Source organism: Paramisgurnus dabryanus, chromosome 22 (assembly GCF_030506205.2).
Source record: "Paramisgurnus dabryanus chromosome 22, PD_genome_1.1, whole genome shotgun sequence".
Lineage (NCBI taxonomy): Eukaryota > Metazoa > Chordata > Actinopteri > Cypriniformes > Cobitidae > Paramisgurnus > Paramisgurnus dabryanus.
The window spans coordinates 16,479,509-16,491,484 of NC_133358.1; the positions used below are offsets into that span (position 1 = coordinate 16,479,509).

The 11,976-nt window shown below is 36.6% G+C and overlaps 1 protein-coding gene across 1 annotated transcript; it reads right to left on the reverse strand.

The window, feature by feature from the left end:
- Nucleotides 1–49: 49 nt before the first annotated feature.
- terf1 (telomeric repeat binding factor (NIMA-interacting) 1) lies at nucleotides 50–4,692 on the reverse strand. The gene is made up of 10 exons (XM_065294949.2): nucleotides 4,506–4,692; nucleotides 4,275–4,376; nucleotides 3,915–4,042; nucleotides 3,728–3,814; nucleotides 3,423–3,569; nucleotides 2,595–2,704; nucleotides 1,426–1,464; nucleotides 1,157–1,251; nucleotides 842–912; nucleotides 50–707 (listed from the first exon to the last, which is right to left on the reverse strand). The coding sequence occupies exons 1-10, from the start codon at nucleotides 4,663–4,665 to the stop codon at nucleotides 549–551; spliced, it is 1,098 nt and encodes a 365-aa protein (XP_065151021.1). The 5' UTR covers nucleotides 4,666–4,692; the 3' UTR covers nucleotides 50–548.
- Between the last annotated feature and the right edge of the window lie 7,284 nt (nucleotides 4,693–11,976).

The following is an 11,976-nucleotide window of genomic DNA, read 5'->3' on the forward strand; positions in this document are numbered from 1 at the left end:
AGAAAGGCAGTCTTATACTGTACTCAAACACACAAATGAACAATAGGTCTCATTTTCTGTCTGAAAACATTTATTAAAAACCCATTAGTTTGTACAGTCATTTTGCTTTAAATAAACTTTTTTCTTGAAAGCTATATTTACAAAATGAATAAAGGCAAAACAAAGTTGACCTTTTCTCACTTCTGCCCTCTAATGGACAAATATTTATCATAAAGCTCAAAATGTCAAATCAGATTACGTTATTCTGCTTAGCATGGTTTGTTTGCCTTAAATGTTTCCATTTATTTAGTTTTAGAACAGAAAACAAAGCAAAATAATGCACTGGAAAACAATTAAATTTGGCTTTGTATAAAAATAAAACGAAACGGAGTAAAATCAGTAAAATAAGAGATAAAAAAACACACAACCTCGTAAGAATATTCATAACTATACATCTGTTCCAGCAACTGCATACATTTATGAAACAGGACTGCTTGCGATAACAACAACTTTCAAGCAAGAACTCAATATAATTAGAAAATAATTATACAAAAAATAAAATAAGCAACTCAGGCCAAGTGCAGTTTCTTCAGAGTTCTCCACCTGTCCTTAATCATAACACTTGTTCGATTCTTAAAGTCAAATTCATTCAGGATTACAGCCCATTTCCCCTCCCCATGCCGTCTAACACCCGATTTAAGCATCTTGTCTTCTTCTGATGTCCATTTCTGTGAAAAACAAATCATTGATGTGACTTAAAAAAAAAACTATTTGGTGGTATATACCTGTATGAAGAGCTTAAATGTAAAACCCTCTGTGTCTGACATGTTTTCTTGTGTGTGTTTATAGATAACTAACTTACTCTCCTGCTTCGGTTTGTTGCACTAATATTGCTTTCTGCTACTGGAGGGATGCTACTCCTCCTGGAAACCCCTGTTAAAAAAAGAAAACACTTAATATAGGTTATAAACAATAAGCCTAAATAGACTTGACGTGTTCCTGTAGCTCACTTGGTAGTGGGCTACATTAGCAGCGAAAGGTCATGGGTTTTATTCCCAGGGGACACATATTGATAAAATGTATAACTAGAAGCACTGCATCTGCATAATTATTGATAATGATTCAGAATGTCTGTACTGCTGCAGAAAGCAAACAAAACTCAAATCAGAGAACTTACTGCAAACGGTGCTTCTCCTAAGCGGCCTTGGTTCTTTCTTTATCGAATCTGGTTTCCATAACTCAATTTGTTTTGAAAGGAGTTTCTTTTTGGGTCTGTAAAATGGTAGATAGAATGCATTTAATTATATTAATGGAAGACAGCTAAATGTGTTAGATCATTGTCAGATTTTGATCATTACGGCGAGTCTTGTTCAAGGTGTTCAATTACAAAGTGAATTTGGATTTTTGAATATCCTGTACGTTGAAATTGCCTCTCAACAACCTCACCTGATATTTACCACCTCTGGATCACCCGGGTCTTCATTCCTATATGAAATCACCACCACAAGCCCAAAAATCATGAAAAAAATGCAATGATTCACATTAAAACACTTGCTCATCTATACACTTAAGTTTTCCTTAAGGAGGATGATTTTTGTCAAGTGACCAGAATAAATTATATTTATTATAATATGTGACCCTAGACCAGTAGTTCTCAAACTAGGGGCCGTGGGGGCCCCAGTTAATCACATTTTATAAAATAAATGTATTTATTATAAATTCTGTGTAATTAAAGCTCAGAAAAATAAGGCTACTAACTAACAGCACTACATTGTACACTTTAATATGTTTAGTTTATTTCAAATCTTAAGTTTTGGAATGTTTTGTCCTAAATTTTCCAAAAAGGAATGGACCTTACGTGAGGGGGGCCGCACGCCGAAAAAGTTTGAGAACCACTGCCCTAGACCACAAAATCACTTAAGTCACACGGATATATTTGTAGCAACAGCCATCATTAAGATATTAAATAAAGATCATGTTACATGCAGATATTTTGTAAATGTCCTACTGTAAATTCATCAAAAATATATGTATCATTACTAATATGTGTTGCTTAAGACTTCATTTAGACAACTTTAAAGGCATTTTTTTTCAATATTTAGATTTTTTGCACCTACAGATTCCAAATATTCAAATAGCTGTATCTCAACCAAATATTGTCCTATCCCAACAAAAACCATACATTAATGGAAAGCTTATTTATTCAACTTCCAGATGGTGTATAAAAATACCCTTACGACTGATTTTGTTGTCCAGGGTCACTCACATGTAAATATCAATCATCATATTATTATTTAAGACTTATGTTGCTTATTAAGTTATATCAAATGTTTTCTTTAACATTCAACCACAACTGTGGTTAAAACACTAGGTGGCAGTTTCCCATACAGGGATTAGAAAATAAATGTAAGAGCTGTCCAAACTAAAAAAACAAATTGCACTGACATATCTTAAAATACATCAGTGCTCATTGTTTTGCCTCAAAATGCACACAAGTAATGTTTATGGTAAGGCATGTTTGTTAAAACAAGTTATTTCCTAATTAAACTAAGGCCTAGTCCTGATTTGAGCTAATCCCTGTCCAGGAAACCACCCCTAAAGGTAAGAGAGATTACTCTTTTGATTTCTTTGACTCTGGGCTGGATGATGTCTTCTTGCCATTGTCCTCCTCACATGAAGCTTTGTCCGATCTCTTCTGACGCGCTTGAACAACTTTCGATGCTGCCTAAAACAAAAGCACACAAAATCTAGTTTCTTTGCTCATCACACAGACTCAATATTCAGCGTGCCAGAATCAAATAATACCTCCTTAAAAAAAACACACACATATTGACTTCTTTTGAGTACTCAGCATCTTCCTACCATTAATAGGCAGTTGAATAATGAGGATTCAGCTAATTGCTACATTTCCATACCCTCAGGAAAACACCACAATTATAAAGAATCATTAGGCAAACTCCGATATATATGGTAACCACATTAAATCCAATGTCAGTGCAGCCCATTAGTGTTTGGAGAACACTGACTGTCTCCCTTGAAGATGTACTAGCAAAACAACTAGGCATGCACCGATACCACTTTTTTGGAATAAGAGTACTTGCATTTCAGTACTTGCCGATACCGAGTACTTGATTTAACATGATTTAAATTTACAGGTAACAGCTTTAGTCATATAATTTAACAAAAGGGACTAGTTTTCCAGTTTGTTGTAAACTCTGCCTCTTTGGACAACACAAGAGGCATTAACCCCTTACACGATGCTCAAACATAGACATTTCTCAGACCGTGGTATCGATCCCTGGTATCGAGGGACTTTTAACGAGTACGAGTACTTTAGAAAATGTGGTATCGAGGCCGATACCAGTATTGGTATTGGTGCATCCCTAAAAAGAACCCTGAGATCTGACATCGGATGGGGCGACTTTTTGGTTCAAAGTTTATACCTCGACTAAGAAATCAGAGGAAAGATCCTGCTGAGTGTCAAGGAATGTGTCAACTTTTTCCAGTAGCTTATTGTAAGTAAAGATGATCAGAAGTTGGTCATATGCATCTTTCTTGTTCACAATGGTGGTAAGCTTTCCATGTAGTTTCTGTTAAGACAGTCACAAAAGGTAAATTTAAGCCCAATTCTGCAATGCATAATATTAAAAACATGTTATTTTTGCTTCTGTGGAACATAAAAGAAAAAAGATATACTGGGAGATTACACATTTACTTCATCTTTAATCCTTAACAGGTAAAAATGCACCTCTGGTATCGCAGTCTCTTTTTCCAGCCATTGCAGAGTGTCCTTTGCCATCTGTGAATTGCCTTTTTTTATACACACAGCAACACACTGAAACACAAAAATGCAATAAACAACAAAACACAAGTCGCATGTGTCTACATGAACCCATCTACAATATGAATCAACTGTCAATCACAAACATAATAACCTGAACAATCAGCAGAGTCCTGACACTGTCGTGTAAAGTGGGATCACATACGACATCCTCCAATACGTCCCAAACTGGCAGCGATGACATCAATGGAGTGATGCGAGCATCCCGATCATAGTGGACATCTGTCACAAACACATAATGCTGTAGGTATTTACATACGACAAGACCAAGCACAGCTATTCAGCTATCAGTCTGAATAAGTGTATTTACATAATAGATTGCATATAAATAACAATCACCAAGTACAAGTTAGAAATGTGAAGTTGAGAGCAACATTACTTTATATACAATAAATGCACATTATATATTCTGCTTAATGTGTAAAATTAACCAAAACAAATATGGTTAACTTACCCAGCTTCTCCCCGTCCATTACTCTCGCAAGGAAACAACAGATGGTTCTCTGAGATGAATGATTTAAACTGTCACTGCATGTCTCAAACTCATCCACTATAGCTGTAACGTTACACATAATGTAAATGACATCATATACATAACTTTAAAGTAAATAAAAAATATAGTTAAATCTGAATTTTCGATCGTTAATAAACACAACAATATTTCAAAAGAGTAGAAACGCGTTACCCTGAAATATTTTTAAAGTTTTGTGAAACTTCTCAGCAGATCTGTCTCTAAAGAGACGACACAACTGGGTGAAGTAATAATCCACCATCCATGACTGAACGATCCCTTCCACTGTATGTAAATCTGTTGTACTGGAGATCATCTCATGTGACTGCTCCATGCTGTAAAAGATGCTGTTTGTGTTTGTGTTGACAACATTAGTTCCCGCCAACTGTGACGCGGAGAGTTTATGAGACGCACCGCCCACAGCGACCCCTGCAGGTTTGGAGGAATTAAATGCGCTGGCTTCAACGCTTGACACTTGTAATTTTGCTGTCCCAGAAAACTGATTAAATCGTTTCTCTTACGTTTTTGAACATTTTTTATAGCAATAAAATTTATTTTAGCTAATGTGTAAACATAGAAAAAGGTGAGTATATTTTTGTAAGAGATAATGTAAATGTTGTACTCAAATTTGGATTTAAGACACATTAAAATGTACGAGGGTAGATTATTTTGTGATGCATGTACATAGTTGAACTTTGTATGTATATAAACTAAATAGTCTCGGGTGTTAAAAACCACAAAGTGACCAGAGGAAGCTGTCGATTTTCACATGTTTGACTTTAGCTTGTCATGACGTTAGCATTACATTATCCAATTATTGCCATGACAACAAGTGTGCAGCTAAATAATATACAAACACGAAATATTATAGACGTTTTTGTAAATATGAAAATTGTAGTCGTTTTTCAATACTTGGGATTACCTCCTCAACAACAAACTGTGTAGCTAATAATTGTCCACTAGGTGTCGCGCTCGGTTACGCCATGAAGATGCTACAAATGCAGTTAGACTTACAGTATTTTATTGCCTCGTGTCGTTTCAAAAAAATGTATCTCAAGTAACTTTAGTAGCTTCAAAAGCGGGTAAGTGTTTCATTTGTATATAACTAAATATCCTTATACTTTTTAAGAATAAGGCTCTTATTCTACCGTGTACTCCACTAATATTGACAAGCTTGGTAAATATTAGCAGGCTGTGAAGGAATGTATTTTTGTTTGACCTTTTTTTTTTGTTCAAAACAAGAACACTAAAACCTAAATCCTGTCAGATATGTGTGTGGCACAATTATTGGCACCTATTCAGTCAATACTTACATTTATACTGCCCTATAATGCCTACAAAATCACTCTTGAAAACATGTTTAGTGCCTATAGTTTGCTTTATTCCCAACAGGTAATATACCCACATTGGGCTTTTGAGGGATTCTTGAAGGGAACTAGCATGCCAAAGATGTAATTTATCATTGCCAGCACTACCTCTTACCCTCCTGGCTTATCCCGAATACATTCCTAGTGGGCATGTAAGTATCAATTGTATTACTACTGTATGTGTAGATCTACAAAGAGACGATGTGGCTTGCATGAAAACAGAAGATAAGACCGCATCTGAGTTATTTACACATTTATTTGTTATCCTGCATATGCTAGTAGACTTAACAGAGACAATGCGGTTTATTTTACAGAAATGTTGACATACATGTACCATAACAAAGTGTATTGTGATCAGATAATTGTACAGAGTACTACATGCATTCAAAGATGCTGATATGTGCAGAAACTGTCTGCAGATTAAAGTTGTCTATGGACATTGAGAAACAAGATAACTTTGTTCAAACAAACAAACAAACAAACAAAAAAAGAGGAAGAAAACGAAGGGAGAAATCCAATGTAGCACTTATGCATGGAGAACAGGCTATGACACACGGATGACACATTGATTGGTTAAATTATAACCTCGCTTTCAAACAACAAAATAAAATCAAACGCTCGCCATGATAATATATAACAAATGTTAATGGGAAGAGAAACATGCTTGCTCACAGTCCATCAGCTGTTAGCTCACAGAGTTTATTTTAGCATTCACAAATACCATCCTGACTTAATAGTGTCACACAGACCCAAATTTTCTTGCAATGACATCTCCCATTAGGAACGACGGGAGGTGCTTTTATAGTCATAGGACAACATGCTACAAATAACAATGTAATTGAATGCCTGGTGGTATGCAAGAAAATTGTGCCTTTGTAAAAAGAAGTTACACAGGTAATTGATGGATTTTGAGCCCCAGTCCTTGGATGTTATTCAACAGGTCCTATCAAAGTATGAATATCGTATTTGTGCAATATTTTAAATTGTTACATAGTTGATAGACGAAACAAACTGAGTCTGATCATGAATGAAACAAGATAATACCTAGGAAACAAACATATTCTTATCATCTGCTTAAAGCGATACTCCATGCAAATGTAAAAAAATTACCCATGATTTACTCACCCTCAAGCAATCCGAGATACACATGTCCATCATCTTTCATACAATGACATTTGGAGTTAAGTAAATGTCCTTGCTTTTCCAAGCTAATAATGGTTGAAAACAGGCATCAGAAAACAACTTCTGACTTTAAAGCCCAAAAAAGGTCAACATAGTTTTAAAGGGACATTCCACTTTTTTTGAAACTATGCTCATTTTCCAGCTCCCCTAGAGTTAAACATTTGATTTTTACCGTTTGGAATCCATTCAGCCGATCTCCGGGTCTGCTAGCACTTTTAGCATAGCTTAGCACAATCCATTGAATCTGATTAGACCATTAGCATCATGCTAAAAAATAACCAAAGAGGTCGATATTTTTCCTATTTGGCAGGGTAAAAATTTCGGGCAGTGTGTAATATCAGTACGCCTGCTGCATCCATGTTACATCAGCATTATTACGCCAGTTTGAGAGTATAGTTCCTAGCCATATCTGCCTAGAAAATTGCAACTTTTCATTTTCTGTCGGTCTTTGTACACGATGTAACTACAGAAAAGTCAAGTTTTAAAAAGGAAAAATATTGAAACGCTTTCGTTTTTCGCGATGCTAATGGTCTAATCAGATTCAATGGATTTTGCTAAGCTATGCTAAAAGGGCTAGCACCAGACCCGTAGATCAGCTGCAGGGTTTCCAACAGAATTTTTTTTTAGTTAAAGTGGTAGGGTTGGGCGAGTGGGCGGGGCAGAGGGCGTGGCAATCAAAGGGGAGGGGCGTATGCGTCATGATGAAAATTAAAATATTTTTATTTAAAACACTCAAATAAAACTTAATTTTGAAGAAAATATGACAGAAAATGAACACATACTAGATTATTAATGAATTAAATGTTTTTAACAGATACCTCTAACGTGAATAGCTGCGTGATGAAGTGAAACTAAAGGGTTAATAAACACAAACTAAAGCAGATGTTGTAGAACGTCAGGCGAACGATGATATATAGCGCAAAAATTGTAAAAACTGATTATTTCCCACTATTAATTACATTATCTTAAAGGAGTGTAACTACTGTAGCATGTAAATAATGCACATAAGTAAAGTGAGCAAGAGCGCTCAACAATTATATCGAATCAACAGGCACGTGAAACCTAGCTAGCAGGTTGCTCAAACAACAAAATCACCAGCTAACTTACTTTAAATTTGCAAGAACTATAGACTAATACAATAAAAGGCTTAAATAACCCCAAAACATAAGTCCACTTACAGTTCTCACGGACACACGTTTTATCAACTAGCTATCCTCCAGACATGACAGACCACATCTTTATCTCATTTCGGCCATGTGGCACGCGTGCACGCTTGCGGTGTGAAGCGCGTCCGCGCTATTTTCCGAGATGTTTTATCAACTGGCTAGTTATCCTCCAGACAGTGACGGTTCGGACCACGTCTTTCTCATTTCAGCCGTGTGCGTATGCGCTATTCTCCAAGATGAGAATCTTGGCAGCCTTTTGTGAAGCAATTATTATTTTTTTGGACGACCTAGTTAAGGCGGTAGGTTTCCAAGCTTAGGCGGGCCGCCTGAACTGAAATGTGCTGCGGGAAACCCTGAGCTGAATGGATTTGAAAACGGTAAAAAATCAAATGTTTAACTCTAGGGGGGCTGGAAAATGAGCGTATTTTCAAAAAAAGTGAAATGTCTCTTTAAGGTTGTGAGTCCAAGATGGCGTCATTACCGGAAGCTATTATTACAGTTTATAAAGTATAAATATGTATATTTTTCGAACAAAATCGCATCGAATACCCGCAGAAGACCTTTATTTACCCATTGGAGCCGTGTGGATTACTTCTGTGATGCACTTTTTTGGGGTTTAAAGTCAGAAGGTGTTCCCTGATCCCTGTGTTCTACCATTATAAAGCTTTGAAAAGCAAGGATCTACTAAAATAACTTTTAATGTGTTCGTCTGAAAGATGATGCTCATATGTATCTCGGATTGCTTGAGGGTGAGTAAATCATGGGGTAATTTTGATATTTGGCTGGAATATCACTTTTAATAAAGTATGCAAACACTTACATGATGTGTCATCTTGCTTGTGTTTATGGCGTCTGATGTTATTATACAGTTTTTGATGTGTACTGAGTGACAACAGATGCTTTAACACCCATGTCAGAGGTGCCTATAAGAATTGCTAGTTAGGCACACAACAGATTATAACAGGTCATTCATAAATGACTGCTTCCTCTATTTGGCATATAAAGCACACCAGGGAAGCTGGATGCATGAGATGGCTCATCCTTCAACAGTCAGAGCTATCATTGTGAATAAGTTTGTATGTCAAACATACACAGGCAAGTGATGACACATTCTTTAAAAACAACAGCAAGAAGAAAATAAACAAAATGACGTCTCCTTTCCATGAAGAAAACATGAACATCCACCATATCAGAACATTAGTGTTGTAGAAAACCTGAGAACTTAATATTACGCATATCTATCACTTAAAGACCTGATAAATTCCCCTATAAAAAGTAGATTTTTCTGTACAGTTCTATATGAACAAAGCCAAATGATTTGTAGCCTACTCGTAAATGCTTATGAGCAGGCGTCATTCCAGCCACCGTATGGTTGGAAATTGTGGTCGTGCACAATTTTGGTTTAGAAAAAATAGAGCCACCATTAATTCATAAAACAAAATACTTTTAATGAGCCTATAATTTAAAGAATTTGGTTGACATTTATAAAAGACCCTTACTGTCTAATTTGTGTAGTAGAGAATCTCATTTGAAGATTTGAAGAGTTATATGGTATAATATTAATATTTTTTTGAGTGGTAACACTGATATTTCAAATATTAAAGATATATATATATATATATATATATATATATAATCTGAAAAATACAATTGTAGTCTCTGCCTATACACTTACAAATCCATTAGACTGTAAATAAAGTGCCACAATTCTTGGCCTGCATAGATTGCAGTATGCTGTATTGCACTTTCCACCATAGCGTAACCGCAAGAGCCGTCTGAAGTTCTTCTTTCTTGTCTTTTTGCATTCTTCATTCAACTTATTGAGATCGTATGATTTCTTCAAACACAATGTACATATTGAACAATCAGTCGACTGCCATGCCCAAGCAAGCGATATACATATTTTTCCAGCAATCTTGGAATAAAGGCAACATAAAATGGAAATTCTCTCTGGTGATAGCAAACAGAAAACAGGCTTTAGTCCAGATAATAAAAAACTGAATCCAAAATAAATAGTAGAACTGGACAAAATTGAGTTTCTGATAAGAAACGACTAAAAGGTCAGGTGTCTGAATGATGCAGATATGGTGAAACATGAATTACAATGAAATAACTCAAGTGAAAAATTAAAACTGTAGTGCCATTTACACTACTGTACACTTGCCAGATGAAAAAAAACGAAAGTTATATGTCTATATGTAAATTCACTGTGTAAAACATATTTTGCATTTTGGTCCTTTTCATTGGTAATATATAGTACTGATATGATGACGTTTGGGGTTTTAAAAGGACATTCCACTTTTTTTTGAAAATATGCTAATTTTCCAGCTCCTCTAGAGTTAAACATTTGATTTTTACCGTTTTGGAATCCATTCAGCTGAACTCCGGGTCTGGCAGTACCACTTTTAGCATAGCTTAGCACAATCCATTGAATCTGATTAGACCATTAGCATCGTGCTAAAAATAACCAAAGAGTTTCGATATTTTCCTATTTAAAACTTGACTCTTCTGTAGTTACCCGAAAATAGTCCACTGGTATTGAAACTAACCAAGGGGACTTTTTTTGGGCAGTGCGAAATATCACTACGCCTGCTGCGTCCATGTAACAGCAGCAACTCCTTGATTATTACAACAGTTTGAGAGAATAGCCATTGTAGACTTGGGGAAATTCAGTCTGGAGTCGCTCTGTTGTGGCGCTACTATACTCGAACAAAAACTGTCGGACCAATCAAATTGTCATGGAGGGCTGTATACAATGATGGACAGATGATCAACAGTAACATAATCAACCTTGTCACCAAAGAGCGCTTGTGTCGAATCCGTTTACAACAAAGATGGCTGCCGCTGGAGAATTGAGATATGAATAATCTGTCATCGAGTCTGTTCTCGAAAATATCGACAGCGCATTGATTTTAAAAGAGGAACATAGAAACGCAATCAATACATTTGTTGATCGGAAATATGTTTTTGCCGTCCCTCCTCCCGGATTCGGCAAAAGTTTAATTTATCAGCTGATTCCGATGGTCGCTAAGAAGGTGGGACACAATGAAAATGGGCAACTCGGCATGCACGACAAAGTGGATAATAACTAGCGGTCATTGCCAGCTCCTTTTCGGAAGCCTGTGGATGAAGTTCAGTTAACTTACGAATGGTAAGAGATATTCTGACTGTATGACTTAGAAAATAACTCACAATGTTGTGATATGAATGAAACGTTGTAAACATAGTAGGTGTTGATTAGGGCTGAACGATACATCGAATTTTCATAGTCATCGTGATATGAACTCACGCGATGAACACATCGCAACAGACAGCCTTGACGCGATGAATGAAGGGAAAACGGTAAGCGCATGTAATAAACGTTTGACCTATCACGTTTTGCCCTGCGTCCCAAACCGCATACTTCCATACTATATAATAGGCGAAAAGCACTACTTCTCGTACTCTTTGCATACTATATAGTATGGAAGTAGGCAGTTTGGGACGCACGGATGGTTTGCGCATTCATGCTATTAGGCCAATCAGGGGAACCCCCAAGTCAGCTACGCTCAGATTGATTTGTGAGGTGTCAGTTGCGACGCTGTGCCTGTTAGCAAAAATGATGGTGGAGAATGGAGAGAAGAGGAAAATGTGTTGTCAGACGAAGACCTTGTGGTGAAAAGGAACAGCACTTCACTTCAGCTATATCATGGAATTATTTTGGATTTAGGAGAGATGACGCCGCAAACACAGGTACTGTGGAAGCGGTGATTCACATATTGCGTCTATTGCGCGCTCAAGTTCATTATTTCAAATGTAGGCGCGCAGTATGTGCGCTCTGGAAGCGCCGCGGTCGCGCTCGTTTTTCCAGGCTTTTCAAAAACATTTTAACTTTTCAGAATGACACAAGTGCAGCGTGCAGGTCATGTGACAATAACTGACGTGTCTAGC